The sequence below is a fragment of the Agelaius tricolor genome, unplaced genomic scaffold, assembly GCF_023055355.1.
Source record: "Agelaius tricolor isolate 1412-34295 unplaced genomic scaffold, bAgeTri1.0.p SCAF_6, whole genome shotgun sequence".
NCBI lineage: Eukaryota > Metazoa > Chordata > Aves > Passeriformes > Icteridae > Agelaius > Agelaius tricolor.
Genome location: NW_027269266.1, coordinates 23,593,017 through 23,620,410, shown reverse-complemented (window position 1 = coordinate 23,620,410; position 27,394 = coordinate 23,593,017). Strand labels below are relative to the sequence as shown.

At 55.9% G+C, this 27,394-nt stretch overlaps 2 protein-coding genes and 3 long non-coding RNA genes across 12 annotated transcripts in view; 2 read left to right on the top strand and 3 right to left on the bottom strand.

Annotated features, from left to right (window-relative positions):
- The first annotated feature begins 1,604 nt into the window (after positions 1-1,604).
- On the top strand, positions 1,605-4,468 carry DLX5 (distal-less homeobox 5). Its single transcript, XM_071429045.1, has 3 exons — positions 1,605-2,193; positions 3,336-3,520; positions 3,773-4,468. Exons 1-3 carry the CDS (start codon positions 1,839-1,841, stop codon positions 4,103-4,105), a joined length of 873 nt encoding a protein of 290 aa, XP_071285146.1. The 5' UTR covers positions 1,605-1,838; the 3' UTR covers positions 4,106-4,468.
- Positions 4,469-4,964: 496 nt separating this feature from the next.
- On the bottom strand, positions 4,965-8,788 carry LOC139590993 (uncharacterized). 4 transcript variants are annotated; one of them, XR_011679479.1, is made up of 5 exons: positions 8,651-8,788; positions 8,053-8,320; positions 7,115-7,487; positions 5,697-5,769; positions 4,965-5,324 (listed from the first exon to the last, which is right to left on the bottom strand). It is a non-coding gene; the product is annotated as an uncharacterized lncRNA (long non-coding RNA). The 4 variants fall into 4 exon arrangements; XR_011679480.1 differs by lacking the exon at positions 8,053-8,320 and having other exon boundaries at positions 8,651-8,781; XR_011679478.1 differs by lacking the exon at positions 8,651-8,788 and having other exon boundaries at positions 8,053-8,641.
- Positions 8,789-9,042: 254 nt separating this feature from the next.
- The window catches only part of LOC139590994 (uncharacterized), a 77,503-nt gene continuing 59,151 nt past the window's right edge, over positions 9,043-27,394 (top strand). For 2 of the 5 annotated variants that reach the window (XR_011679487.1, XR_011679482.1), the window contains exon 1: positions 9,043-9,441. This is a non-coding gene — a long non-coding RNA (uncharacterized lncRNA). Of the gene's footprint in view, positions 9,442-9,870; positions 11,156-17,251; positions 17,889-27,394 lie in introns of those variants that run through there. The other 3 variants (XR_011679483.1, XR_011679486.1, XR_011679485.1) reach the window with 3 other exon arrangements.
- DLX6 (distal-less homeobox 6) lies at positions 11,891-16,831 on the bottom strand. Its single transcript, XM_071429043.1, has 3 exons — positions 15,918-16,831; positions 14,821-15,014; positions 11,891-13,036 (listed from the first exon to the last, which is right to left on the bottom strand). The coding sequence occupies exons 1-3, from the start codon at positions 16,276-16,278 to the stop codon at positions 12,785-12,787; spliced, it is 807 nt and encodes a 268-aa protein (XP_071285144.1). The 5' UTR covers positions 16,279-16,831; the 3' UTR covers positions 11,891-12,784.
- Positions 23,189-25,875, bottom strand: LOC139590995 (uncharacterized). Its single transcript, XR_011679488.1, has 2 exons — positions 24,219-25,875; positions 23,189-23,860 (listed from the first exon to the last, which is right to left on the bottom strand). It is a non-coding gene; the product is annotated as an uncharacterized lncRNA (long non-coding RNA).

The following is a 27,394-nucleotide window of genomic DNA, read 5'->3' as shown; positions in this document are numbered from 1 at the left end:
AAATGGGCTTTCCTCCCCCTCTCCCCCTCTTCGTCTGCTTAAAACCTCTACCGTCCCTTCCAGCTGGATGCAAACTGGGAGCTTTAATAAACTTACTCTCCCCTTCCCCAGTCATAAACATATATCCCTCTCTGATTCCTCTCTTTGCAAAAAAAAAAAAAAAAGGGGGGGGGAAGGGAAAAAATAGAGGGGGGAGAGACATTTCCAATGGATTTAAGTAAGTGAATCATGTAATGAAATTCTTAGGGATTTGTTTAATGCGATTTTATATGAGCTGTGGACATTTCCAAAGCAAACAATAAGTTCAAGTACAACATGCACGGTTGTGTTACAAGTGTTACTCAGCTGGCTGGGAGATCTTCGGTGAGCAAACAGGCTAAATCTGGAGAGTAAACAACTTCAGAAAAATCTACAACTCCAGGTCACTGAAAACAGCCTTTTATTTGTTTTCCTTAGTGTCTAGTAAAATTTGATCCTTTTTTTTTTGCAACACTGCTGTAAAATCAGCAGGGACGGGCATCAGCAGCCCGTGGCTCTCCCTGGCCCTGACATGAAGCGCGCTGCTGGCGCCTGGGTGCGTAGATGGGTGCGGGAGGACGGGTGCAGGTGAAGGAGGGAGCTGCGGGCCCGAGGGCTGTGGGGCGATCCCCCCGCACAGCGCCGGCCGCTGCTGTGGGACTGTCACCAGGGAAGCGGGCTCTGGCACAGCCTCCGATGGAGAAGCCCCACGGCGGCCTCCCAGTGGTCCTGCCCACGCGTGAGGGGGATTTGAGCTCCCTTCGTCAGGGGCTTCTGACCCTGGGCCGAAGGCGGACCAGACGATGAGCATCGCCCCGGGGGCTGGAGGAGCGCACGTTCGTGGGGCCGAGCGGTCACAAGCGAACCTTGACGGGCTCCAGAGCTGGCGAGAGAGTCGGGGGCTCTCCAGCCACGGACGTCGTGCCACGGGCAGGTTGCTTTTCGCGAAATCCGCGGGGTTGGGTGCCCCTAAGCCGGATGGTGCCCCTGGCAGCTCCCCCACAGCCCCACGGCAGGGCAGTATGCCGGGAGTCTCCCGCTGGCTCCGGGCCGTGCTGGGGTCTTGGAAATGCAGGAAATGATGTAACTAAAATTCAAGGTACTTGGGGGTAATAGGGTTTGCTATGTTTAGAGCGGAGGTCCCGGACGTTTCCCCGGGAAAGAAGGACGGACCGAGGGAAGCAGCACGGTCAGACACGCTAATGGTTATTGTCACCAGATCAGAAATCGAGTTGGAGCCAGGAGCGCCCGGTGCGGTGTTCCCAAGCCATCAGCGTAGCCAAGGGGGACCGGACGGCAAATCCGAGCGGCGTGGCTGCAGCCTCCCCCGGGGCGCTGCGGGTGGAGGCGCGGGGGCACCGGGCTGCGGGGCTGGCCGAGCCCCCTCGCCGGCTACAGGGGTGGGGGCAGCCGGAAACCTCCCAATCGCGGCGCTCCGACTCGGAGATTGCTGTTGGTATTCACTTTAAAAAGAGGTTGAATGGGACTTTTTTTCCTCCTTTTTTCCCCCCTCTCTCTCTCTCTCTTTTTTTTTTTTTTTTTTTTTTTTTTTTTTTTTTTTTTTTTTTAAGCCGAAGCTTTGTTGTGCTAAACTAGTTGGACGAGTTAGGGTGTCGCTGCTCCCGATTGCTCTGGCCAATGGAACCCGATCCACCCTGCTGTGCGTAAGAGCGCAATTAAGGATTTAACCAAGCCTATGCTGCGCCCCAGCCAGCAGTCTGCCGGAGACAGACACCGCGCCGCAGCCTCCTCCCCCAGACATGTCTGCTTAGAGCCGAGCAGCCCCGCCGCCAGCCCCAGCCCGCCGCCGGCTCCGAGCTATGACAGGAGTATTTGACAGAAGGGTCCCCAACATCAGATCCGGCGACTTCCAAGCTCCTTTCCAGACGGCTGCAGCCATGCACCACCCGTCCCAGGAATCTCCCACTTTACCCGAGTCCTCCGCCACGGATTCCGACTACTACAGCCCGGCGGGGGGAGCCCCGCACGGCTACTGCTCGCCTACCTCGGCTTCCTACGGCAAAGCGCTCAACCCCTACCAGTACCAGTACCACGGCATGAACGGATCTGCCGGGAACTATCCTGCCAAAGCCTATGCAGACTACAGCTACGCCAGCCCCTACCACCAGTACAGCGGGGCTTACAACCGCGTCCAGAGCTCCGCCAGCCAGCCAGGTGAGGGCCGGGGGCCCGGGGTGAGCGGGACGCTCCCGCGGCTTTGGGGAGGCTGGGGGAGCAGATCCCTGACCCACGGAGCGCGGGGATGCGGCTTTCCCTGAGCCAGGAGGGAAACTAAAAATAAATAAATAAATGGGGGGGGAAAGAAAATTTGGAGTGGAAAAAAAGTGGAGAACTGGTTTTCTCGTCTACATTTTTGACGACCTCGCATGAGCTAAACTACAAATTGTAGGACTAGCGCTTTAGCGCTTCTGTCAGCTGCCCCCGGGCCCCCACGGCTGCCTCCCTCCTCCTTCCCCCCGCAGGAAGAGGGAGAAAATAGCCGAGCCTTGTTGCGTGTCTCAAACTCAGGTTCGCGGTGTTGAAGAAAGTTTCCTTCCCCCTGTGCTGGAGGGGCGGGGGAGGAGACTGGGAGGGGGAGACCAGCAGTGGCGGGGCTGCGAAGCCGGGAGGGTTTTTCGCCAGAAAGCGTCGCGGTTTTAGTGCTTTACTTCTTTGTAACTTGCTGTAGGGGAAGGAAAAAAAAAAAAAAAAAGAGAAAAAAAAAAAAAAGAAAAGAAAGAAAAGGAAAAAAAAAAATAAGAAGGGGTCAGGGAGGAAAAAAAAAATAAACAAGCCCGTGGTAAAGCCAAGCGGCTGGGGCTTGGCTGGGACGAGTGCGGTCGCGGCGGCGCTTGGGGACACGCCGGCGGCGGCAGGGGGCTGGCGCGGGTGTGCGGAGGAAGTGGTCGGTGCTTGGGTCCGACTTCGCTCCGGACAGAGCTCTTCCCAGCAGGGCCCCAGCCATCCTCCCACCGCCCGCGCATGCCCTGCGCTCCCGCCCGCGCAGCGCTGCGCGCCCGGCAGGATGCCCGGGGCGGGCGTGGGAGGCGGAGGAGGAGGGCCGGGGGTGGCCGAGGCCGGTGTGGAGGGAGCGGGTTCCCCCCCGTCTCACCGCGGGGAGGCTGCGCGGGGCCGCCGCCCGGCTGCGGGCGCCCCGGGGGGAGCCGCAGGGGCCCGTCGGGCCGGCGCCGCTGCCCAGCCCGGCCCGGCCCGGCCCGGCCCGCGGGCGGGATGCCGCCCCGGCGGCGCGGAGCGGAGCGGAGCCTGTGCCGAACTTAACAAGTCTGCGTCTCTCTCCCGCTCTTGCGCCCGTGCAGAGAAGGAGGTGGCGGAACCCGAGGTGCGGATGGTGAACGGCAAACCAAAGAAAGTGCGCAAACCCCGGACTATTTATTCCAGCTTTCAGCTGGCAGCGTTGCAGAGGAGGTTTCAGAAGACCCAGTACCTCGCCCTGCCCGAGCGGGCCGAGCTGGCAGCCTCCCTGGGACTCACGCAAACACAGGTACCGCGAGCGGCTCGGCTCGGCTCGGCTCGGCTCGGCTCGGCTCGGCTCGGCTCGGCTCGGCCCGGCGGGTCCAGAGCCCGGGCTCACCCCGGCGCGGCGGGAAGGGCTGGATCGGTCCCCGGAGGGGCGGGAGGGCGGCGGGGCGCCGCAGCCGCGGAGCACCGGCTTGCCAGGCGGGCATTAATGGTGTCGCTTTCCCTCCCCACTCCCCCTTTCCTCCCTTCTCCTCTCCTCCCGCCCCGCTCCCAGGTGAAAATCTGGTTTCAGAATAAGAGATCCAAGATCAAGAAGATCATGAAAAACGGGGAGATGCCTCCGGAGCACAGCCCCAGCTCCAGCGACCCCATGGCCTGCAACTCTCCACAGTCACCTGCGGTTTGGGAACCTCAGGGCTCGTCCCGCTCCCTCAGCCACCATGCCCACGCACACGCTCACCCTCCAAACTCCAACCCGTCCCCCGCATCCAGCTACCTGGAGAGCTCCACTTCCTGGTACCCCGCTGCCAACTCCATCAACTCTCATCTCCAGCCCCACGGCTCCCTACAGCACCCGTTAGCGCTGGCCTCTGGGACGATTTATTAGAGCCTGACCCTTATTATTTTATTATTTTTTTGTTGCTCCTTGGACTCCTGTGTTTTACTGTTAAGGAATAATAACGAAAGGAATGCATATGGGGAATTTTTAAAAGGGAAAAGAAACAAACAAAAAGATTAAAATGTGTAAAGCTTGTGCATGTAACTTATTGCATTTCAAAGGAAACCCTTTTTTATACAATACGGACGTTTTTTGGCTCAGCTGTGGACACTATCATTGGTGCCTTGAAATCTATGACCTCAACTTTTCCAGAGACTTTTTTCAATGTTATTTTAACCCTGTAAATAATTGTAGATAGAGGAATTAAACTGTATATTCTGAATAAAATAAAATTATTTCGACCAAGAGAAATGTTTCCAAATTACCCCTTCTTCTATTAATAAGAGGAAAAAAAAATAATACTAATTTGCTTTCAGAAAGAAAGTGAGGAAAGAGGCCGGGAGCTGGGAGTTCGTATTCTGCTCCAGAGCCGTGCCGCGGTCACAGCAGTCTGGCAGGATCTGGCCCTTGCAGGTACCCGCGGTGCTCTCTCCCCGCTGGGAAAGGGGCTCTGGCAAGACCGCGTCCATCCCACTGCACAGGGCTGTAAGCTGAAGGGAAAGCTGCCCATCCTGATGCGAGAAAGCGAATCTCTCGCCTTAAGCCGCCCTGAATCCTTTCCTGAGAGCAATTAGCGTCGAGAGCTGCACACTCCACAGCCCATCAGTCGCCCGTGTGCGCTCGGCTAATTATACAAATTACGTTTCCGTCAAAGGGAGCCACTAAATATGAGAAAAGAATAAAATGAGGGCCCCGCTCCCCTCACTCCTGCTAAAAGCCTGCGGCGGCTTCGACAGAAGGAGGAACGTTTCAGAGGTACTTTTATTGTTTTTATTTTATTTCTACACGATTTAGGGAAAAACCCTTGCGTCAAAGCAGTCGCTGGCGCTGCCCAGTGCTGGGGGCACGGCTTGGCGAGATGGCCGGAGTGCTGCCCATGGCGCGGACCCCTCGCACGGAGCACGGGCTCTCTCTCTCTCGCCCAGTCGAATCCTGGCCCGGGGCCCCCCGGCGCGCCCGTTCCCACGGGGACCCCCATGGCAGGGGGCAGCGGTAGCTCACGGCCGAGCGGGGTACGGCGGCAGCAGTGAACGTGCCAAAGGCGTCGCTGGAAGGATCCCCGAGATGAAAGATGCCCCTCTGGCAGCTGAGGCTGGCGGGGAGAGTGCTGGAAAGGGGGGAGGCGAGGCCTGAAAAGGCACGCTCCTGCCCTGGGGCGCACTTACCTATCTCCAGTCTTCCTCCCCGCTGCCCTCCCCCTCCTTTTTTCTCCTTCCTCTCCTGCCTGCCATGTTTTGTGCGTGTGCGTGAGTGTGGTTTGTGCAGTTTTCTCCCCAAAGAAAGAAGCCCGCGTTTGCCGTTTTGTAGCAGGTTTGGGGGCTGGTAAATGTCTTGCAGTACAATAGACCAGTTTGTTCGGTTGTGCTCCCTGCACGCCGGGGAGGCTGCGGGGGTGCCGGAGGCACTGCTGCCCGCCCCTGCCCGCCGCTCCCCATCTCTTCCGCCCTTCTGGGGACCGTCTCCTGCTCTTTTAACTCACAAGGTTTCAGGGGCTTCCCGAGACTCTGGGGCTGACGAAGAGCTCGGCTTCATCTCTTCTGCTCACTTCCATCCTGTGCAAAAAAAAAATTTAAAACTTGACCCTTTCATTTTCTTCCGCTCTTTTCCTCATTTCCCTCTAGACAAGCATTCAACCTGCAGTAAGAAATTCTCCCCTCCCGGAGGTCACTTCCCTTTGCAGAAAGGTTTGGACACAAGAGGTGGAAGGCAATGTCCCAGGTGGGTCCACCCACCCCGTTTCTTTGAGGAGCTGCCGCGGGGCTGTTGGGTTACGGTAACCTGCCGGGGCCGGGACGGCCCGGACGGACAGCGCAGAAACAGCTCCGGGAAGGCGGAATGCCGGCAAGCAGCATACCGGGCAGAAATGGGAATTCACACCGCGGCCGCTGGACTAGGCATCGCTCGCCTCTCCAAGCCAGCCGAGTCAGCTCGGCTTAGTTTCCATGCCGGTCCCCCTCCCTGCTTAATTTCTCCTCCTCCCAGAGCGGGTTGGTGTTGGACAGGTCGGGAAAAGCCTGGCATCCCTCCCCTGATGAGGATAAGAAAGAAATGCCCTCGCCGGGGCTCCCCGTCGCGTGGCCCCGACCTCGATGAACGCTCAGGGCCGCCCGCCCCTCCGGGAGAGCCCCGGGCCGAGGGGATGGATGCTCCTGTCCCCTCTGTCCCCGCACACAGGGGCAGGCACACCCCGGCGCCTCTTCCCGCCTGGGCACACCCCCTGGGCTCCGGCGGCGGCCGGAGGGAGCCCGGCTTGGCCAGGCCTCCCCCCTTGCTTCCCCGGGAAAGGGATGGCATGAACTGTCCTTTGTCTGATGCTGGGTTTGGGCTCGGCGGATTGCTGGCTCGGGGCTTTCCCCGCCCCTCCCCCTCTTCCCCTCCCTTCTGTTTTCCTGGCGGCCACTTCCATGCGGAGCCGGGGCAGTTTGGGGAGCCGAGAGGAGCCACATTCCTGTGGGTGCCGAGCGGCTCCAGGGCTGAGCCACAGGGCCTGACACACACACACACACACACACACACAGAGGCGCGCAGACACACAGACACACACGCACAGAGCAGCCTGCAGCCCCCGCTTCCCCAGATCGAGAGCTCCTGGCACTGCCTGCCCTCCCTGGGGCTCTCACACCCACAGCGCATCCACCCCCGGCCGCGCTAGCCCCCGGCTGGGACGCACCCCTCCATCAGCGCCACCCAGACACACGCAGTGCCCGCCACCCTCTCCCACGGCGGCGGGAGCAGCACCTTCCCCCTTCCCCCTCCGCCCGAGCCCCCGCTCCTGCCCGGGCATCTGCCCGCACCGCCCGCGGGCACAGCCTCCAGCCGGGCACTGCCGTCTCGTCGCCGAGCGCCTCGGTTTCCCTCCCGCTCCTTCCCGAGGAAAGGAAAAACACCCCCTCCAACCTGTCACGGCGGCAGGGCAGCCCGTTCGTCAGGCGTTCCTGTCGCCCTCTTACTCCCCTCGGTGTCCCCCGGGCATTCGCTGCCCCGCGGCCGCGCTGCCTGCGCGGGCCTCCGCGCTCTGCCCGCTCCACCGCCGGCAGCGCTGTGTCCCCAGAGTGCATCCCACATGTGGCATCAATTAAAGATTTCTGCCACGCAATTTTGCGACTGACAGACTTTAGGTGTTTCGGTTGTGGATTAAGGAAAGGAGATCTATTGCTTCAGGAAAATCGGGGCGGGGGGGTGGGGTGTGGGAACCCCCTCTTCTTGCTTTCAGTCATTTAAGCGATTGCTTGCAGTAACTCAATAACCTGTTTTATAGGTCAGATAAGAGCTGTGAAAATAGGAAACGCGAAGTTTACATTAAGCCTCGCTTTCTCTTTTTTTAGGGAGAATCTGTATTGCATCAGTTAAATAGTTCTCTTTGTTCCGTGGTGTGTCTATTTATATGCGATTCAGGGAGGATGATAAACAATAGTTTATCTGCCTGGAATACAGACCTGATAAATCCCGCCACGCACCCTCGCCCCAGCTGTCTGTGAGAGCACCTTCCACTGACACGACCCTCAAAGCCGCGGGTAAAACTCACGGCTCCCTCACCTCCTTCATCACCTTCAGGTGAGGGCCCAGAGTGCCGGCCCCGGCCAGAACCGGCGACAGATTGGGCATTTGGCGAGGAAGAGCTTGGGGGTGGCTTCTCGCTCCTCTCCCGCTGCCGCCTGCCCCTCGGCACTCCCGGAGAGGCTGTCTCAGCCTCAGCCTGGGCTTTGCAGGATGGCTCAGGCAGCCTCTCCGGGCCGGATGCTGACCCGGCTTCGTGCTCTGCAGCGGCATCATCTGCCTGGCTGCGGAGCTGGCCCTCCGTTCCAGGAGATCCTTACGGTCTCATCGATACGTACCGTACAACGCGTTTTGTAGGGTTTTCGCCTCGCGCTATCCGCTGAGCTTTCTTTTATTCTCCTGGTTTTTACTAATGCGCATGGAGAAAAGGGCGCGGAGTTGGACTGCGGGCTGCCAGGAGCGGCTGCGGTCGGGAGAGGCCAGCGAGGGCCGGGGAGGCAGCCCTCCTGCCCATGGGGCCGGCCCCGGGTGCTGCCTCTTCTCATCTGGACCCTGCGGAGACCAACCGGAGACCAACCGGTCCGGCGGCAACCGCGCTTTGATGATCTAGGTCATTAAAAAATGAAGCGGGTTTGTGTATTTCGTGTCCAGGGTTAATAAAAGTTAATCAGGAGTCGAAAGCCAGCTAGCCCGGTGAGTTAACCTCGCTAGCTGCAGGTAGTCCTGTTAGCCAGGCTCTTTTGATTAATTAATTACAATTGAGTCGGTTCTGTGATAATTTCCCTAAGGACCCCTGAGGACCGGTCCAGCGGGTGCGCGGGAGCGCAAAAGGCTCCGCAGCCCGCCGCGGAGAGCGCCGCATCCCGCACCCCGCGCCCTCCTCCGCCCGGTGCCGAAGCTCCCGAGGCTTCTTGCCCGAAAGTGACGTTCGGTCACCTGAGAGGAGGCACAAGACAATGGCGATCCCTCTTTTGGGGATAGGTGGGGAGCTCGGGGATGCTCCGGGTGCCGGGGAGAGGCTGCCGGGAAGAGCCGAGCCGAGAGGCGGACTGATGCGAGGCGGGAGCCGAAGCAGCAGTCCCTGACTGCACATCAGGCTCGCAGTCGTTGAGATTTGGACACGTAACGCTGCAGACCACTGATTTGCTATTTTCTTAATTCCCGCTCTTCTCATTCCCTATGAATCAAACAGTCTTTTGTCCTTCAGAGTTTGATTTGATCACTAGTGTTCACATTTCACTTTTGTATTTTTCCCTCCCTATACCATTACTCATTGAGTGCCCCGTGAAATTACAATCGTACATTTTCAACTCAGCAACCCATTTGCAGTGCAAAAATAGGGTCTAAATAATGGCTGAATTAGCCCTACTGGACAGTTTCAGATGTAACACTCTGTAATAATTATATTGCAGGCTGGATTAGGATGCTATTATCATAATCTGGACGTTTACAATTATCTGTAATTTGCAAAGATGCGCCAGGTCTTGATTACAGCAGGTTTTTTTTATCAAGCTAACCATCACTAAACAGTGACAGTAATAACAGCTAATTTTGCTGGCAATATAAGAGGTGCTGGGGTGTGCAAACAATTTCACACCTGGATGTGCTCACTCAACCAAGAATATAGAGAAAGAGCTTCTGCCCTGAGACTCAGAAAAATATTCTCCACTGCTTCTGTTCAGTACAGATTTCTAGACCCGATCCTTGCTTAGCAGATTTTCAGAGGGGTAAGTTTTGGGGCTCGCTCGGGTTTGGGGCTGGTTTGTGGCTGCTCCGCGCCTCGCCCGTCGAGGCACGCTCCGTCTGTGCTCCCCCACACCGGCGGTCATTCCCGCGCAGGTGGTTTCCCTCCCCGGCCGGACCCCCACAGATAAGCGCCCCCTTTCCCCCGATGCTGCCGGGGATGCGGCGGGAGCCCCGACGGGACGGGCTGCCGGAGGGGCGAGCGGGACTCGGCGGAGGAACCGTGCGAACCCCGGGCCAGCCCCGTCCGCCCGTGCCCGCGGCGGGGCGGCGGCAGCGCCTTTCCGCGGCTCCCGGGGCGGCGGCAGCGCCTTTCCGCGGCTCCCGGGGCGGCGGCAGCGCCTTTCCGCGGCTCCCGGGGCGGCGGGCGGGCGGGCGGGCGGTGGCGGAGCCGGCGCTGGCAGCCCGGCGGCGGCAGGTTTGGCGCTGCCGTGGGGAGCTGCCGGGCTCCATCCATAGATGACGCTGTTTCACGAGAGTCTCCCGGGGCGGCTGCCGCGCGAGTGGGAGCCGCCGCTGCCATTCACTCCCACCCCGCTCCCGGGAAGGCCTACCTTTCCCACCTTCTCCCACGCCACTAACCTAATGGGGCTTTTATTATTATTGTTAGCGTTTATTTGCTCGCTCGCTCGCTTGTTGTCTGGGCTTTCTCGGAGCCTATTTGAGGAATCGCTCGCGGGGGAGGAGGGCACGACGCAGCCAGAGGCTTTCCGCGCCGGCACCCACGCGCGGCGTGCGGGGGAGGACGAGACCCCGCAAGCCCACGAGGGGCAGAGAACCCCCCGCTCCCCGCCCCCCCGTGCCCGCCAGCGCCGGGACGGACGGACGGACGGACGGACGGACTGCCCGCCGCCACCCCGCGGGGCGCCCGCAGCGAAAGGGTTAAAGCGCCTGCGGGGGCCGTGCGGGCCGGGCCGGGCCGGGCTGGGCTCCCCGGGCTGCGGGACTCGCTCCCCGGGGCATCCGCCGCCCTTCTGCGAGGCGAGGGGAGCCCGCACAGGGGCCGGCGTGGGGGGGAGGGCGGTGTAAAGCGGGGTTTTCTGAAAGATGCACACAATGCTGTTGGTTTAAATGTATGGTAGCTTTCTCTCCAGTGTCATTTGAATAATTCAGTGAGCCCCACTACCAGCTGTACTTCTGAAGCCTCTTCCATTCTTTTCAGCATTATAATTTTGGTTAATTTTCAATTTTAGGCCCTACGTCTCTGCAATTTGTGTATGAATAACAGAATAATTTTCCTCTTTTGTTTCGCCTTTCCTGTTCCTGAATCTAAATAAAGATGGCTTTTTAGTATTAAAAGTGGAAGAAAATTACAGGTAATTATCTTTGACGGTAAAAACGCTGTAATCAGCGGGCTACATGAAAAATTACTCTAATTATGGCTGCATTTAAGAGAATGGAAAAAAACCTTCTTGTGGATAAAAACCTTAAATTGTCCCCAATGTCTGCTTCAAATTGGATGGCACTGCAGCTGGAGGCTTTGTTCAGAATTGATCCTGGGGAGCTCTGAACCCAAAGTTTCACAGTGGGAAGGGGAAAAAAAGAAAAGAAAACATTTTTCCTAATGTAACAATACGAATGGTAGAAAATGACAAGACTGATCGGTTTTAAAGCACTCTGAAGACTGACTGAGCGTGGAAGTTGCTCAAAAAAAAAAAAACCAAACCAAAAAACACCCCCCAAAAAACTGGTATATTGGTAAGTAGTCTTTGCTTTGTGTCTAATTATAGTGACTGTCCTTTTGCACGACTGTATGTAGCTGTCATTATATGGAGCACTCTGAGGATCTCTATTGACTTCTGATAAATGGCTCAGTGGTTTCAAGGTTCATAATTTGAAGGATGCCCAGGTCTCTAGCCATTAATTCTCGCAGTATGGGGCACCCAGCTTGGATGAGGAAAAGGCTTTTCATTGTCAGTTGTTGCTGTGCTTTCCACAAGCCGGTGCGGCTGAAGCTGGCTGGACAGCGTGTTGTGTGCCTGGGCACCTCTCAGGGCTTTGCAAAACATTCCTCAGCTTGCATTGTCTGCTCTTTGAAACAAAGGAGGGCGCCTCCTTTCTTAATAATTTGGAGTCTCCAACCTTTGGGAAGAAAGACAGGGCTCTGAGCTTTGCCTCGGCGAGAAAGCTCAGCTAAGCAGCGGAGCAGTAAAATCGCAGCAGAAATGGCCGGGGGATTAGCAACTTCGTCTAGGCGTATCTTTGTGGACTCGGTACCTGCTGTCTTTAAGTCGTAGCCTTAAAACCAACTAAACCACCAGCTACCCCACCCCACTTCATCCTTTCTTTCTTTGCTTGCAGATATATGGTTTGGTAGGGGTGTCTGTGCACTCAGGCAAGCTGGGCACAAGGATCCCTCTGCCCGGGCTGATGTGGGGGGCAAGTCGGGGCAGGTGGGGATCCGCTAAGGTGAAGAGAAATAGGAGCCAGGCGGGCGTTTTGTGGCTTTTACTCTATATATGAAAGAAGACAAAAACATACAAAGTATATGTACAACTAAAATTCAACAATATATACAGAAAGGTTGCTCGGGGAAAGGTCCCTCTCGCTCAGTGGTTGAGGCTGCCGCCGGGCAGCGCTGAACCGCCCTTCCCCAGCCCGCGGCGCCGGGTCTGGGTCCGGGTCCGGCCGCGAATCCCTCGCTCTGTCCTTCCTGCTCGTCTCCGGGAGTCTGTCCGGCTGTGTGCGGGTGCGGGGCTGTGCGGATGAGGGGGCTCTTCGGGTGAGAGACGGTGGTTTCTTCTGAGCCGCAGCCCATTACATTTTGAGAAAGCATGCAGATTTTGCTTCGTGGTAATGTTCCAATCTCACAGTATATTTGCATTTTTTTCAACCAGTTCTCCTTTTCCCCCCCCAATCTTAATTTTTAAAAAAATCACTTCTTCTGTCTTTTAATCCTTTCCCCAGTTCGGATTTGGTGAATAAAAATGAAGGAGCTCTGACTAGTCTCTCTTTCATCATGTAATGTCTTTAGCTCATTAAACAAGTAAAAACGGCTGCCATGGTAGATTCAGGTTCTTGTGGGCAAAGTCTGTAAAAAGTTTGTTTTGACGTATACTCCACAGAGAAAGAGGCTGGTGCCTTGGAGTCCAAAGGAAAATATCCTAAAGAGAAGTGTCTTCTGTGCGCCAGAATGAAAATTGTGTCTTTCTGTTCAAGATCAATCGCTGAGGTTACTTAAAAAAAAAAAAAATAAAGCCACTCTGTCTCTTTGCCGCATCTACAAGTTCACACAGAGCCTGTTAGCTGGCACGGCTTGGCAAAGCAGGGGAACTTCTTGCCATGTCGAGACGAGGCGTTCTTGGGAGATGATTTCTCTTGGACAATTCACATCATTTGTGGTCTCTGCATTGTGTCTTGATGTGGAGAAGAATACCAGTGAGAATAGCCAGGCATGTAGCTGTTTGGAGGCATATTGACTCCCTTGGCAGAGGCTGAAACGTCCCAGACTGGAGGCAGAGCTGGAGAGCGAGGGGAGAGGGCAGCGGAGCCGGGCAGAGGGTCGCTCTCGTGGGGGTTACTGCCCTGCTTCAGCAGCTTCTTGAATTTGGAGCGCTTGTTCTGAAACCAGATCTTCACCTGTAAACCGAAACGCAGATATTAGATATTAGGCTGCCGTCAGCGCCCAGGGCACGGCAGGGAAGACCCTGGGGGCCGGGGGTCTAATCGGGGGAGAGTCTTGAGGGCACACGCCAGTCGGGTGTGGAGCTGGGAATGGGGAGAGGGGAAGGAGGGGTAGCTACGGCTGCTCTCGGGCTTTGGATGCAGCTGGAGAGAACAGGGGAGGCAGAGCAGAGCTGGAAAGCGAGAGGGATGCAGGTTTTAACCTGGGACGTGGCTTTCCCGAGCAGGCCACGTTGTTGTTTCCCTGAGCAGACCACATGCTCTGAGGTCTCCCGTTTTAGCACCTCATTCAGAATTTTGGAGGTCATTTGATCGTTCGGGCAAACTGTTGTCAAACATGGGCAATCATATGATTTTGTGCCAGGAGACAAGAGCCAATAGACAAAGGGCATCTTACAAAGAAATTGTGCTTCTGAAATCCTCACGATCAGATCAAGCAGTCCATGCTGATGTGGCAGGGGAGGAGGCATAATAGAACCAGGATTGCGGCTTTATATTAAAATGGATTAGTAAAGAAAGAATATTTTTATTTTTTCTGTGAGTAATAGTATATCAACATTGCTTTGGGTCTCATCCTGCTCCTAACCCAGCAGAACTCCCGAGGAAGCAGCCTGCACTCAGTAAGGTGTGCAAGGATCAGGCCCACTGGCAGGTCAGAATTATCATAGCAATTATATATAGGTAAGACATATATACAGAATTTTTTTTTTTTTTAATCAGTCAAACAGAAAACAAATTTCCCATGCGTATTTGACCTCTCAAACTTTGCAATCATAATGTTAGGGGATAAGCAGGGGGTCTTCTCTAGCTGCAAGATCAGGATCGGGCCCCTAAAAAAAATCTATGCATACGAGCGAGAAAGAGAGACAACAGTGAGACAGAGCGGGCATGCTGAGGATACTAAAATCCCATTTGCAAAACCATCAGGCCCCTTCCCATTATTAATGTTTGCTGAGGATTTAAAAATCGCTGTCTGGAAGAGACAGTTACCAATGACATTGATAAAATCCTGAAGTTATTTGCTAGGCTCATAGATTCACATGATAACATTTTGCCCGGATTGATCCCATCTATCCAAGCACTTCTCCACAAACCCCAGCCTGGTAAGCCTGTAATGCCTCGTATGTCTTTCAAGCTTAAATTAGCAGAATAGCACAGCTACTCCAACCACACTTAACTATGGCTTAACCTGCCATAATTTTGTACACGGCTGTATTTGATCTTCAGATCTATTATCACCTTCCGTACATTTTGCCCAAGGCTAACCACTGCATTTGCGTTAGTCATCCAGGGTGAATTAACTATTGATTTAACAGGTATTTCCTAACGCGTTCCTGCTTCCCCTCTACCTATAAACGTTGCGACGAGGCAGCTTTGCTTTCAGCTCTACCTCAGGCCCAGCGATTCCTTGCCTTTGTTTTGATCTCCTTTTCACAGCTGGGCAATTGCATCTCAGTGCCGGAATTATCTGAGAATATAGGCAATTTTAAAATACCATGTGTGGCATCAAAAGGGAGCGCTTGCTCGCAGCCGGCTGAGGGAAGGGCGCGTTCAGCTCTCTCTGCGGCTGCCCGATCTCTGCCGCGCGTTAGGTAAATCCCAGCGTGGAGAGACGGGAACCGTGTGCTTTACCTTTTCTACCGTTCCCGACAGAGGCCAAAATGTTTAGGGAGCATCATACTTTGCTTGGCCTTTGTTGCTCGAGCAGGTTTCAGTGATTTGGAATTCCCAGTAATTACCTGTGTCTGGGTAAGTCCTAATGAAGCTGCCAGTTCAGCTCTCTCTGGAAGTGCCAGGTACTGAGTCTGCTGAAAGCGATGATTTAAAGCCTGGAGTTGTAGACTAGAGTAAATGGTTCGAGGCTTCCGAATCTTTTTCCCTTTTCCATTAAATCTGATTTCACCATTTTCAATCACTGTGGTTTTTTGCTGATCTGCAAGCAAAACAACACAGCTGAAACATCACCCTCCTTAGCTATTAAACGCGGTTATTTTGGCTGCCACGGCTCCTGAAAACGCCAAAGCCCGTCCCGACGCCTGTTTAACTCCAGGCGCAGGCACAGGCTACCGCTTGGGAGCTACCGGGAGAAAAACAGCTGTCCGGGCATGGTGGGCACTCTCTCCTTCTTCCCGGGAAGGGAAAAAAAAAAAAAAAAAAAAAAAAAAAAGAAAACATTTTTTTAAATATAAAGTGCAGCGCTGGCTTTGCGAAGGTATGCCTCGTTCCAGGGCCATCCAGGTTTTACTCGGCTAATTGACTTCGCGTCGCCAGTTTGGTGGTCAGTGAATCACCAGTCCGAGACTTTTAACAATGCTTTCTCCCCCCCCGCACCCCTCCCGTGCCCCTCTGGATGGATATGTACGTCTCCCTGCAAAAAAAGAAATACATAAATCAGACGGCCCCCGAGCGGAATGCGACCCGCTCGCCTGGAAACTTTCACTCCTCAGGTGTTAGCAGGAATTTTGCCTAAAGCCGGTCCCGCCGTAACAAAGGAGCGCCGAGCGCAGCCCCTCGCCGCCGGCCGCGGGGCGAGCGGGGAAGGCGCCGGTGGCAGCGCCGCGGTAGCGCCGGCAGCCGCCGCTGGCGCGGAGGGAGCGCGGCGGCCCCGGCGCCGGTACCGCAGCAGCAGGCCCGCGGAGGGGCCGCGGGAACGGACACCCCCCGCCTTTCCTCCCGCCGTCCCGCGCACCCGGGGCTGGCGCCTGCCTCGGCGGGAGCGGGGGGCACGGCGGGGGTCGTTCTGCAGGTGCCCGGAGGGGGGGCCGGGAAGAGGCCCGGGGATGCAGGGAGCGGGGGGAGAAGCTGGCAGCGGGTTCGGGAAGCGGTGCCGGCTCACCTGCATCGTCCGCCCGCGTCTGGCTGGCCGAGCTGCTGTTGTGGTAGGACTGGAGGTAAGGGCTGTGCTGCGAATGGCTCACGTAGGGGTAGGCGGCCAGCGAGCGGTGGTTGTAGGAGCCGGCGCTGCCGGAGTAGGGCGAGCTGTGGTGGTGATGCTGGTGGTGCGGGTGCGAGCCGGCGGCGGAGTGCAGGCAGTGCAGCGGGTAGTGGGCTCCGGCCATCGCCGGCGAGCTCTGCTGGGAGTGGGGCGGCGGCGGCGGCTGCGGCGGCGGCGGCTGCTGCTGCCCGAACTCCATGAAGGCGGATTTGGAGGAGTCTTGCGCGTCCAGCCCGTCAGCCATCGTAGTCATGGTCATCATCAAAGTTTGGGAGGGAGAGCGCGGTGCTCCCCGGCTCGCCCCCCGCGCTCTGCCTCCTCTCTGCCCAGCCACCGCCGCTCCCCTTACCCGCCGCGGCACCGCTGGAGAGGCGGCGGTGATTTAATTTAATTTCTTTTCTTTTTTTTTTTTTTTTTCTTTTCCGCCTTTTTTTTTTTTTCCTTCCCCCCCTCCTCTCCAAGGAGCCGTTGTGCGAGGGGCCTCGTTCACTGAGGGAGGGGAGGAAGGGGAGGGCGGTGTGCGGGGTGTGTGAAGGGGGAGGGCGGGCTACTCCCGCCGCTTTTTTGCGCCGCTCTTTTCCCTCATCCCCCCGGCGCGTGGGGTGGGTGTTGTTTTTTTTTTGGTTTTTTTTTAAGGTTTTTTTTTCTTTCCTGGGGGGGTGGGGGGGCGTGGAGGGTGGGGGCAGTTTGAGGTGGGAGCCGGGAAAGTTGGGGCTCCGGCGCTCCGACTCCAAGGCAGGGACGCGCACGAGTCGAATGGTTCGGCTCCGGAGGGCAGCGCCTCCCTCATTGGTCACTCGGCCCCCTGACGTCATAGCCGGCAGCGCGCGCGGAGCCCGCGCCCGCCCCCCTCGCGCCCCCCCCCCCCCCCCCCCAGAGCCGCGCGCGTTGCGCGCCCCGCGCGGGAGGGGAGGAGGGGAGCGCCCGTGCCCATCCCCCGCAGCCCCGAACCCCGCATCCCCCCGCACACCAACCCCGCATCCCCCCGCACACCAACCCCGCCGTCCCCCACCTCCCCCCTCCGCCTCCTTGCGCGGTATTTTCGCCGCGGCGAAGCGACGCGCAGCGCATTTTTCCCCGCTGAACGCAGCAGCAGCAACAGCAGCAGCAGCTCCCGTAATGGCTTTCAAATATATGCAAATGGCTACGTGCGGTTGGCGGTTTTGGCAAAAAGCTTGATTAGGATATAAACGACCCAAGGAAAAAAAAAAGTGCCTGCGCCCTAAATTTGTCTTTAGATTACAATTCCAGTTGATTTTATTTTATTGTCAACATTGTTAATGATAAAAATAGAGTCGTTTTACAGTTATTTTTACTTTCTGGAAGGAGGCAATTAGACTTCTAATCAGGAATACACAAAAATCTCCCATGATTAACTGCAGTACTTTGTTCAAATTGCTGCTATAAAATTCAGAACAATTTGCCTGTAATGATTATGGACTGGGTTTATTTTGGGAGGTGGAATAAAAGTGGATATAGCATAAATTATCCTCTAATTATACACCAGTGTCGCCTCAATTATCCTCTTATCAAAATGGTTGTCTAACTGCCGCATTTAGTTTCAATTCTCTCCTTTTTTCTATAAAAAGAACTTCATACCTTGTTATTATTAATCCATTTATTATTTGCAAGGGGATTTATATCCGAACATCCAGGTGGTATTACCACTTCTCTTTCAAAGATGGACTAGGGAAAGACATTAAGTTTGATCCAGCACGGCGGAGGATCTCTCTCTCTCTCTCCTCTCTCCTCTCTCTCCCCCCTCTCTCTCACCCCCTCTCTCTCTCTTTTTCCCCCCTTTCCCTCGCTTAAATCTCCTCGCGTCCAGCTAAGCATGAACTCCAGAGACAGACCCCACCGGAGAGGACTGAGGTAGGAAGGACCCTGCGGAACTCGCTAAGCCTAAAGAAATCCGAAAGTTGCTCTAGATGGGGAAAGGGGCTGGAGGCTTCGGGCTTTGAAAACCAACACCGGCATCAGCAGCCGCTGCTTCCAAAACCTCGCGCAGCCCAGAGACGTCCCCAGACCGATCCCAGGTCTTGACACTGCCTCTCAATGCGACATTCCCTGAGGATTGGTTTTCAGATTATGTATATATATATATATATATATATATATATATATATATATATATATATAAATTTTTTAACGCGTCGCTTGTGGAAATACTTAGAGGGGTTCAATTTTTCTTTCTGGGATTTTTTTCTCTTTTTCATTTTTTCCTTTATCTTGGAGTTGTGCTTCCCCACAGCCCGATCATTAGCTCTGGGAAGCCGAAGGATGCGAGCCCCCTCTTCGCAGACCGTTGGGGAGGGGGGGAAGAGGGGGAAGGAGGATGCCAAGCGATGCTCTGTCGGTGGAAGGGCATAACCCGTAGTCTCTCTGCGCTTGCAGTTCATATGGCTTGTTTCAGGGGGGCATGGGGGAGGCATGTCTTTTTTTCCTGTGTGGCTGGGATGTTCTGAGCCCCCTTAGCCACCCTCTCATCGTTGTTTCACTTCTTGAGCCCTTGGAGTCGGTTCAGTAACTCTGAATGCAGTTGTAAGTGTCTTGCCTTGTTCTCCGGCTTTTAACAAGGGTTCCACTTTAACACGCGAAAGGGTAACCCGATCCAGGCGTTTACAAATCTACAATGAATAAAAATATAGAGAAAAGGGGAAGAGAAAGGAAAGAATTCCTACTGAGACTCTTTATTCATAGGTGTAGGTAATGTACTCAACAGGAACAGGTACATTTGGCAGTTTTATTGCTTTATACCCTCCAGCTTGCTGTTAACATCATGAAGGCGTTTTTTTTCGCAGGTGCACATACTAGCATTTTCTCCAGCAGCAAGAGCATGCATAACAAAAGATGTCAGAAAATAGGCTGGGGAGTGTTTGCAACACGTTGTTTTCTTGTTTCGAAATAATTCCTGCCTCATAATGGATGCTAACCCCGGAATGGGGGAAAGTTGGGCAGGAGAGAAGATCTCTTTGAAATAGTACCTATATGCCGCCTTGGCGGAGGGAATAAGGCGTCTGAGTCAGACAAAAAGGAGAAGAAGAAAAGACAGGGAGAATCTGCGGGAACTGCTTCCTGCCATAGGCAGCAAACGGAGTTGCTAGTGCATCTCTCGTTCAGCCCAGCTGACGGACGAGATGCGGTGGGGCGAGCGGGACGAGCAGCGGCTCCGGATGTGGCCCGGGGGGAGCGGCGGCGCCGAGGGGGTGCGGAGCCCCCGCCGAGCCCTCAGTGGGCGCCGGCCGGAGGGAAGAGCTGGAAACCCGGCGCTGCTCTTCCCCGGCGCTGCTCAGACATCCTCGTCTGTCGTCAAGACAGTTGACTCCGTCCAACCTCACACCGATAATTTTGCTCAATTTAATTAGGCCCACCGGGGGTCGCGGGGGGCGTGGGGGTGGAGTGGGGAGCAATAGGGACCCGAGCCGTGCCCCGGTAGAAGCGGCAGCTGCAGGGATATTTCTTTTCCGAGGTTCAGGCAGGTCCTGGGCCCGCGCTCTGGAGGGGGATGCCAGGGCACAGGGAGGTCCCTCCCGCTGGGGACACTGCGCTGCCGGGCACCGCTCCTCCCTGGCTCCCATTTGCGCGTAGCCGAGCTCCGTCATCGGCCTCTTTCTGGAGAAAATAGACCAGAATCAATAGCTCTGGACGCATCAGAACAGTGGAGTGTCCATTTCCCAGGGTGGGTGACTCGTGAAAAAGGGGTGGGGACGGGCACCCCACACCTCCTAGTCCCCTTGCCCTGAAGTGTCTCCGAAAGTGAGCGGGCAGAAGTCACGAGTGAGAGGCGGGAGCCCACGAGGGGAGCTGCCTTGCCTCAGCTGAGCTTCCCGGGATCTGCGCGGGGCCGGACGGGCCGGGAGCCTGGCTGGATGGGGAAACGTGCCCGTTAGGGGGAGGCTGGGCACTGTCCCGGGGCGGGAGCCCCTGCACGGCCTCCTGTGAGCACACGTCCGTCCCTGGGAAAAGGCAGCAGGAATTAACCGCATACGAGCCCCCTTCCCGGCTTCCCCGCTCTTTCCGCGGCCAAGCCCGAGCTGCCGGAGGTCTGGGTTGCAGCCCTGCTCGGGGGCGATGGGGATATGCCCTGTGCACTGTTCTGCGCTCTATTCCCTCCGTACCCGCGGGCCCTGCCCGCGCATCCCTGGCCGGCCTTCTCCTCTCCCCACCCCGCGGTGTAATATTCCCAGAGAATGCTCTCCGCAAGTCACCCTCGCTCGTCTGGAGAGCAAGGAGGCCTTTGCATCCATCCCAAGCGGGATTAGGGTCAGTATCTCTGCACGCCCGGGCTGGCTGAGAGCCGCAGGGTCAATGCTACGCTCCCTTTCCTTCTCGCCGCCGTCCTCCCCTGCTCCGCTGTCGAGCGGAGAGCGTGGCACCACGCACCGGGCTCCCTGTGCCCCAGGACTGGGTGACTTCGTGCGACCGGTCTTCGGTGTCGCTTTAATGATGTTTGTGGGTAATACTTTCAAAGGGCCAAAGCGTGTTTGCATGGTTTAAGGTCACATTTGCGAGTCGAAAGATGTCACACAACAGACACAACAGCTAGAAGGAGCTGACAAACAACAGGAAACGGGGTTCTATTTTTAGGGTGTAATAGGAAGTTAATGTAAGCGGTCAGAAGCTTCCTATATGCCTCCGAGCACCTTCTGTTCCATTCATTCATTCATCCATTCATTCATTCATGCGTTCAACAACAACAACAGGGGAAAACAAACATTCCCCTTCCGTTTCTCATCCCATCCTTGCCGGGAAGTCCTGCTGAGGCGTTTGCAAGGGTGGGCTCTGCAAGCGGAGTCCCTCTTTCGGGTGGTTTATCTTGTTTTGTGGTTCGTGGGGAGGGGTGCGATAGCTGACGGCATTCCCCAGGCGAGGTTCCTCCAGAAGGAGTGTGCTCTGGGATTATATATCCCCTCTTCTCAATTCACACCAGAGTCCGGGAGAGTGCTTTCTGTCTCACACCGGTCAGAGTAGTTGGGAAGGTCCCAGATAAACTTATTTCAGGAATTACGTAGGTTCGTGTGATTTTGCGCGAGAAGCCCATGTACCCGCGTGAATCAGATCTTGCAACAGGAATTTTTTTTAAGTGGCAGAGAAATGCCGGGTGGGGCGGGGGGGGGACGGGAGGGAGGGGAAAAGGCAAAGATTAGATTAGTGAGGGATCTCCTGTTTTTTTAACAACAGTACTGAATCCACAAAGCATTCGAAAGGTGCTCGGGGGAGAGCGGAGGTCTCCGGCAGAGCAGTATGTGGAAAATCTCGAGGGAAGCGGAAAGCCAGAAAATATTCCGGCTGGCAGCGATCCGCTCCAGATGCGTTTTTGCGGAGAGGCTCCCTCCGCGGATGCACGGGACTTTCCCCGCTGGAGCGCGGCTGTGGCGGCCGCCAAAGGCGCGCCCCCGCCCCGCGGGTGTCCGCGGCCGCACGACGCTGATGTGAGAGCAGCTGCCCGGTATGGCTCGGCAGCCGCTGTCCTGCCCTGGCAGCGCAGCTTCGCCCGCTGTATTTACAGCTCCCAGAAGCTCAGCAAAATATCTCTCCTTGCATCTGCCGATGATATTTCTTTCTCCCGGTCTCTCAAGCCTGTTTACCCCAAAACACACGTCCTCCTCTCCTTCTGCTAGTATGTCATATTGCCATCGTCCTAACAACTGAACGGTGAGGAAAGGCACCCGCAAGAGGAGGTCACCTCCTCACGCTGGAAGAGACTAATTTTAAGGAGAGACCGCGGATTTTGAGCGCTGCCAGCGCGAGAGCAAGAGCGGAGCGGAGGCTCCTCTGGATTTCAACCCACTAAGAGTATAACAGACAGGCAGGCGTCAATGGCTTTCCATACCGCGAGTGTGAAGGAAGTGGCAGGGAAGCGGAGGGGGGGGTAAACCCCAGCCCAGCCTTGCAGATGGATCACACACGCCGCTTTCTATATTGTAGCCTAGGTCAAAATAATAGGAGTCAGAAGGGGAAAGATCCAGAGGGAACCAGCCACTGTCTCTTGTACAGATTTGTAGCGAAGCCTTGGCTGTGATTAAAACCTTACAGATAGATTCATTCAATGTGTGGCTCCGTAGAGAGTCGCAGATTGGGGCTTTTTGTTTGGTTAATGTTTTGTTGTGTTGTTGTCGTTGGTTGTTGTCCCTGATGGGGGGTATGTGTATGTGGGGGGGGGGGGGGGGGGGTGTATACCTGCTTTAAAATGCAATTAGGTTTCAAGCGAGTGGCTGCTCAGCTGGAGGAGGGAACCCCCGCGGAGGCCCCGGCCGCCCGCCTCTCCCGCACCTGGTCAGGTGTGCAGCCACACCGCCTCCAGTGAAACCCGCGGACAGCTCTCTCCCCTCTGCCCATACGGAAGCCTGCTCTGGGCGTACGTGATCCCCGTCAAGAGACCGAGCGCGGGCTGTGCCTCCTTCGCCCCTCCGCTGGGACCCTTGTGGGATCTTCCCCTCCGTGGCAGCGGCGTGGGGGGATCTTCCCCTGCGAGGGCCAGGGGACCTCCCCGAACGCAGCCGCAGGTTTGCAGACCGCCGCCTGTGAGGCTTTCACTTGGCAGAAGTCCCCACCTGCCCGGGTGCTGCTGAAGCAGATGTTTGTTTTAGCGGGGACTTATGTTGTTTTGTTTTCTTTTCAAATGAAAGAAAGAAAAAAAAAACCCCTTTATCTGGCAGAACAAGATGAAATGCAATTAAAAAATAAAAACAAAACAAAACAAAAAACCCAAGCCACCACCGCTCTTAAGTGCCCATTTTGGAAGGGCTCAGAGGAGAATGGAAACTCGCGGCTCTTTTAAGTCATCAGAGAGGCTGCAATTTCTCCTGCGGTAGCGGCCAGTCTCACCCCGAGCCAAGCGCCGCGCCGAGCCCTCCCGAGCCCAGACACGCCGGATTCCGCCGCGGCTCCCACGGCCACTCTGAGTGTGCTGAGCCGGTGACACCAGCGGGGAACGTGTCACCCCGGCTGCGCTCTGCAAGTCTCGGATTCCGGCGAGTGAAAGCAGAGGCTTTAATTACGGCAAACGAGCGCGGAGTCCTCTCTCTTCAGTCTCTTTGCCTTCGTTTATTTTTAGTACACTTCAAATGTCTACACATTTCCCTTGTTGAGATCACTGCAATTATTTACTCTGCCTTTAGGGATGCATTTACCCAAGCAATGAATGGAAATGTAGTAAACACTGCGCAAAGTCAATGCAGTTATTGAGGTTTATTTATTAGGAAAAGAAGTAAATATCTCGGCTTTACTTGTTTCTTCGGGCAGACTCGTTATCTAGAGTAGATTGCAAGGAGAGTTCTTCACTTATTCCCGTGTAATGAGCCTGCTTTATACGTTTATCTCGTATCTGTATCTAGCTACAGCCACTTTTGTCAGGGTCTCAGCGGACTATAAAAACAAATCTAAAAGTTAATTTAGAAGGATAATCCGGAGGGATGCATTATCTGATCTCTCCATAGAAACTTAGCTAGGTAAGGTCCCGTATCTGAAAGCGTAAAGAGATACATACAAACAGAGCATCGCCTCCAGCAACCTGGATTCCGCCCGCATCCACCGTCCGGAGCGGAAAAGCTCTTGACACTGAGCGCGGTTTCACTGGCAGAGTGAAACTGCTTTGCCGGACTGACTGGTCCTAGTGTGACCACGGCGTTATCCTCCATACCGCAAGAATTATTATTATTATATTTCGCGAGTTGAGACCGTCACCTTTCTCCACCTGTGTGCCCTGACCCCTCTCCCCCCGGCCATCTCTCTCGCGGAATAAAGGCAGGAGGAAGGGACACTGGGGGACGTGGGCGGTAAGAGCGCGTTAGGTATCTGCGGCGTGAGGCGCGGGAGGTATTCCGGGTTTCTGACAGCTGGATCTGAAACAAATCAGATCTGGATTAACTTGCCTGTTTTGTGAATTGTCTGCATTTGAGCAAGCAGCCCTCACCCACTCCGCTTCTGGCAGGTTTTGTTACACGTGCCTCTATAAATATATTATCCCAACCCTCTTTCCTCGTTGGAGATCTCTGTTCAACAAAACAGAAAACAGAACGAGGAGAAGCGATTTTCCTTTTTAAATGAAGACATTTATAAGTAACCTAATTTCGTATCGTGGAAGTAAATTTCATGCTAGGATATATTTTCCACAACATGTAATCTTTTACAGCCGGAAGACATTTAATTAAAGCCATATTCGGAGAAGTACGGCTTCAAAGCAGTCAGACGACCACATACCTCATTCATATTCAGGATCCGTCCGCGAATTCATATTGTTCTAACGTGGGACATCGCCCCTACGGCATAACTCTGCAAGGCCTGGGCAGCATGAGAGATAACACAAAGGAGGGCAGGCAGGGAACAGCACGGGCGCGCTTTACCAGGCACAGAGGTGTCTGTTTAACCCAAACACCACCGCTTTCTGCTTTTCAGCTCTCCACATTCGGTCGGAGGAACTCCCAGCAATTCACATGCACTAGCTGGGGGCTGGGAGGAGAGGGAAAAGTCCACGGAGGATGAGCCGGGGTTAAGCACCCCGAGTTGGGTGCTCCCACTTCGTTTCCACACGCTGCTGCCCACTTCATGTCGCCATGGGAAATACGTGTGTGGGGACAAGGTTTGCTCACACACTTTGCCACCTCCTCAGGATAAGGCCGGGGATCTTGTGGCAGCCCCATTTCCTAGCATTCGGGCTGGTCGGGAAGTGGTCATGCAGACTCGCACACCCTACGGCCAAAGGGGAACTCTGGAGAGAGAGGGGATGGCGCCCTGCCGGCACTGCTCACAGGCATCTGTGAACTTTTTATCGCGCTCACCCCGTCTGAAGGACAAACACACTTTCTGTTCAAATTTGTGCCCAACCTCCTGCTCGACTGTTGGTTACTCAGATGGAGATCAGGGGCCCCCGAAGAAACGGGGGTGAAGGAAGGGAATAGCCCAGGCCCGAGGTGAGAGGGGGTTCAGCTAGACATGCCGGGGCTCAGGTGCCGCTGTCCCTGTCCTTCCCAGCTCCGTCCATGGGACACTAGCTCTTTCGTTGAATTCACTGGTAAAACTGCCCTGAATTCGGCGAGAAAGGAATCGCCCCCGCTTCCTTTGGACAGTTTCTCTATGGCAACTTTTGCCTAAGCGGGTGCTTGGTGCCTCCCGCCTTTCCCTTGCCATTCCCGGGGCCGCTGGTGCGAAAGGTTGGTTCTCCGGGATCCAAGGAACTTGTGTGCTCCGGGGTCGTGTCAGCAAGCACTTTTTTCTTCTCGAAAGGGATGGCAAAATGCTTCCAATGAAGCGGGGAAAAGCGAAGCGAAATAAACCCACAACAATTTTCCCCCCTAAATAAATCATCTCCCTGTCCAGCCCGAAGCAAAATAAACCCGCAGCAAAACGAGTCGCCCCTCGCGGCTGCCCTGCCTCGAGTCGGGGCTGCTTCGTTTCAGAGGGGATAAAATTCAGCGGCGAAATCAAATCAGAAAGGTTCTGGTTAGTTTCCTTATAGTGGTAATTAAAAGTATTAATTGGTTGTGTCGACAGCTTAAAAGACAGGTGTTGCTAAAAAAGCGCCATTAATCTTCCAGTCATTACCAAGCGGCGATGGGAACGGGACTGGGAGAAGGAGCCGATTGTTTACGAGGGTCTTTCAAGGTTTAAGAATGGAGATTATAATAATACTACTGCTAATCGGACGACTTTCTCCATTCCTTTGAAAAAATGAAAATAAATCAAATGGCCAGCCTGCAGCCCTCAGCTAGAGCAGGGCAGGAAGTCTCTCACGGACTTCGACCCGTTTAAGATATTTTAACGTTAATTTTCGGTGCATATATATATGGTTAAAAGTGAGGACAATTATTCATTCTTCCTGTCTTCGGATTTTTTTTGTCAGATGACCTGTGGCCCGTGAATAAAGTAAATTTTACACAAGTTTTCGGCACAGCAATGTAAACTTCAAAGGCTCTGACTAGCTGCTTTGTCCATCGGGCAAAGTAAGAATCAGTGGCGTTGCAGCCTAGGTGTGTAAAAGTGAGGAAAGGAGTGAATCCAGGCCCCGGCATGAGACGCGAGCCCAGCTTTTCAAGTGGGTGCCTTGGGGGGTTGTTGGTTGGCTGCTTTGTAGTTTTGGTCCACACAGCCGCGGGTGGCCGGACCGAGCAAACCTCCCTGAGGGGAGCGGAGCTGCGGGTGCGGCGGGGGAGCGGCTCCCCTTGTCCGTGTGCGCACGTCGGGCGAGCGCAGAGCCGCCCTTCGAAGGCGATGCCCGGGGCATCGGCCGGGGGCCTCCCCAGAGAGAAACCCGGCCCCTGTTGCTTCCAGGAGACGCGGGGCCCGGTCCCCTCCCTCTGCTCGGGGCAGCGTGGCCGGGCCGAGAGCCGGGGCTCCGGGCCGAGCCCTCTGGGGCGCTCGGCGGGGCCCGGCGGCCTCCCCGCTCCGCCGCTCCCGCCGCACGTGACGCGGCGCGGAGCATGCGCGCGGCGCCAGCCCCGACGGCCGCGCCCGACGGCGGCCCCGAGCCCGAGGGCGGCCCCGAGCCCCCCGTCCCGCCGGGCCCCGGCCCGCAGCCTGCCCGCCGAGGCCTCGCGTCCCCACGCCGAGGAAAGCTCCGAGGCGGCGAAGCAGCCTCTGAAGGCATTCCGCCCGACGGGTTGTTTTAAGTCCTCCCGGTGGGGCTGTCCAGCCGGCGGCGTCGCCCCTGCCCTCCTCTCCGGTGTCTCCGGCGCTCGGGCCGTGCCGGTTCTGTTCCGCCGGGCCCTTCTTCTCCCCGGCCTGTGGTACCTCACGGTGCGCCCTGCTGCTGCTGTCCGCACCGGCCCTGCTCTGCTCCTTGGGCAGGGCCGCGGGGGCTCCCACCGCAGCTCCGTGGACGGTGAGCCCCCCCACGATCCTGCCCCAAACAATCTCCGAGCGCCTCCGGTCCGCCTGCGCGGGCTGTTCCCGCAGCCGTGTTTGATACCGAGGGTCCTGTGGCAGCCGGGCAGGGCCGGCTCGCCGCTGGCACCCCGCGGGAAGGCGCCGGCGTTTGCGGGGAGCTGCGGGGGCGAGGGCCGGGGCTGAGCGGCCGGGGGAGCGCCGCTGCCCCGGCCCAGCACCCCGCTCCCACCGCAGCCTTCCTGCCGGCTCCTGGGGCCGAACCCCGGCGGGAAAGCAAAGACAGCACACACACAGCCTTTGCCTACTTCGGATCGGTAATGACTTTCCCCCCTACTTGTTCTAAAACAACGAAACACAGGCTTACCTGAAGTGGTTTTTATTTTCACAACAAGGGATATTCCCTGCATTGCACACACACACACAACGCATGCACACGCGCGCACACACACACGCACACACACACACATATTAACCAATAGAAAAGCCAGATATGAGGGTTTGATGCTCTGCTGTGACATGGATAATTGTTGCATCGTGTAACTTCCTACATCTTG